The sequence below is a fragment of the Penaeus monodon genome, chromosome 31 (assembly GCF_015228065.2).
Source record: "Penaeus monodon isolate SGIC_2016 chromosome 31, NSTDA_Pmon_1, whole genome shotgun sequence".
In the NCBI taxonomy this organism is placed as follows: Eukaryota; Metazoa; Arthropoda; class Malacostraca; order Decapoda; family Penaeidae; genus Penaeus; species Penaeus monodon.
Window position 1 is genome coordinate 20,232,435 of NC_051416.1, and position 515 is coordinate 20,232,949.

The window sequence follows — 515 nt, forward strand, 5'->3', positions numbered from 1 at the left end:
TACATACATCTACTGAATTACTTACTGTTAATTTGTCTTATTTTTCAGGTACAATGAAGAAGAGGATCCTGTGGAAGTAATGTTACTAGACCTACAGATGTGTCGCCAGGCATCCCTCGCCACCGACCTCAACTACCTCTTCCACACAAGTCTAGAAGGCCATGTAAGGAAAACAAACCTTGAGTCGTTTTTAGACATTTACTACTCGACCTTCATGGGTGTCACAGAAGCGGGGAAGACTGTCATGCCCTTCTCTCGACAAGAACTTCGCCAGGAGTACAACAACCGCCTTCAATACGGTTTGTTGCTGGCAATGCTAGTGACCGTAATCGTTATCTGTGAAGGAGACATCAACAAGGAGAACCAGGACGGTTTCACTGATTCGATAAGAGATGTTTTAGATGAGCTGGTTTCAACGTCCTCTATATTGCGTCCTAGATTCCTAAGTATGTTTGACGAAATGATTGAAAACAAAGTAATTGAATGAGGCATTGAAAGGCAGGGTTACATTTCTC

General features: G+C 42.7%; 1 protein-coding gene across 1 annotated transcript in view; it reads left to right on the plus strand.

Annotated features, from left to right (window-relative positions):
• The window catches only part of LOC119593071, a 2,284-nt gene extending 1,769 nt beyond the window's left edge, over positions 1-515 (plus strand). Inside the window, exon 3 of the mRNA XM_037941989.1 lies at positions 49-515. Within this exon, the coding sequence (XP_037797917.1) occupies positions 49-487 (439 nt within the window). The 3' untranslated portion in view covers positions 488-515. The remainder of the gene's footprint in view (positions 1-48) is intronic.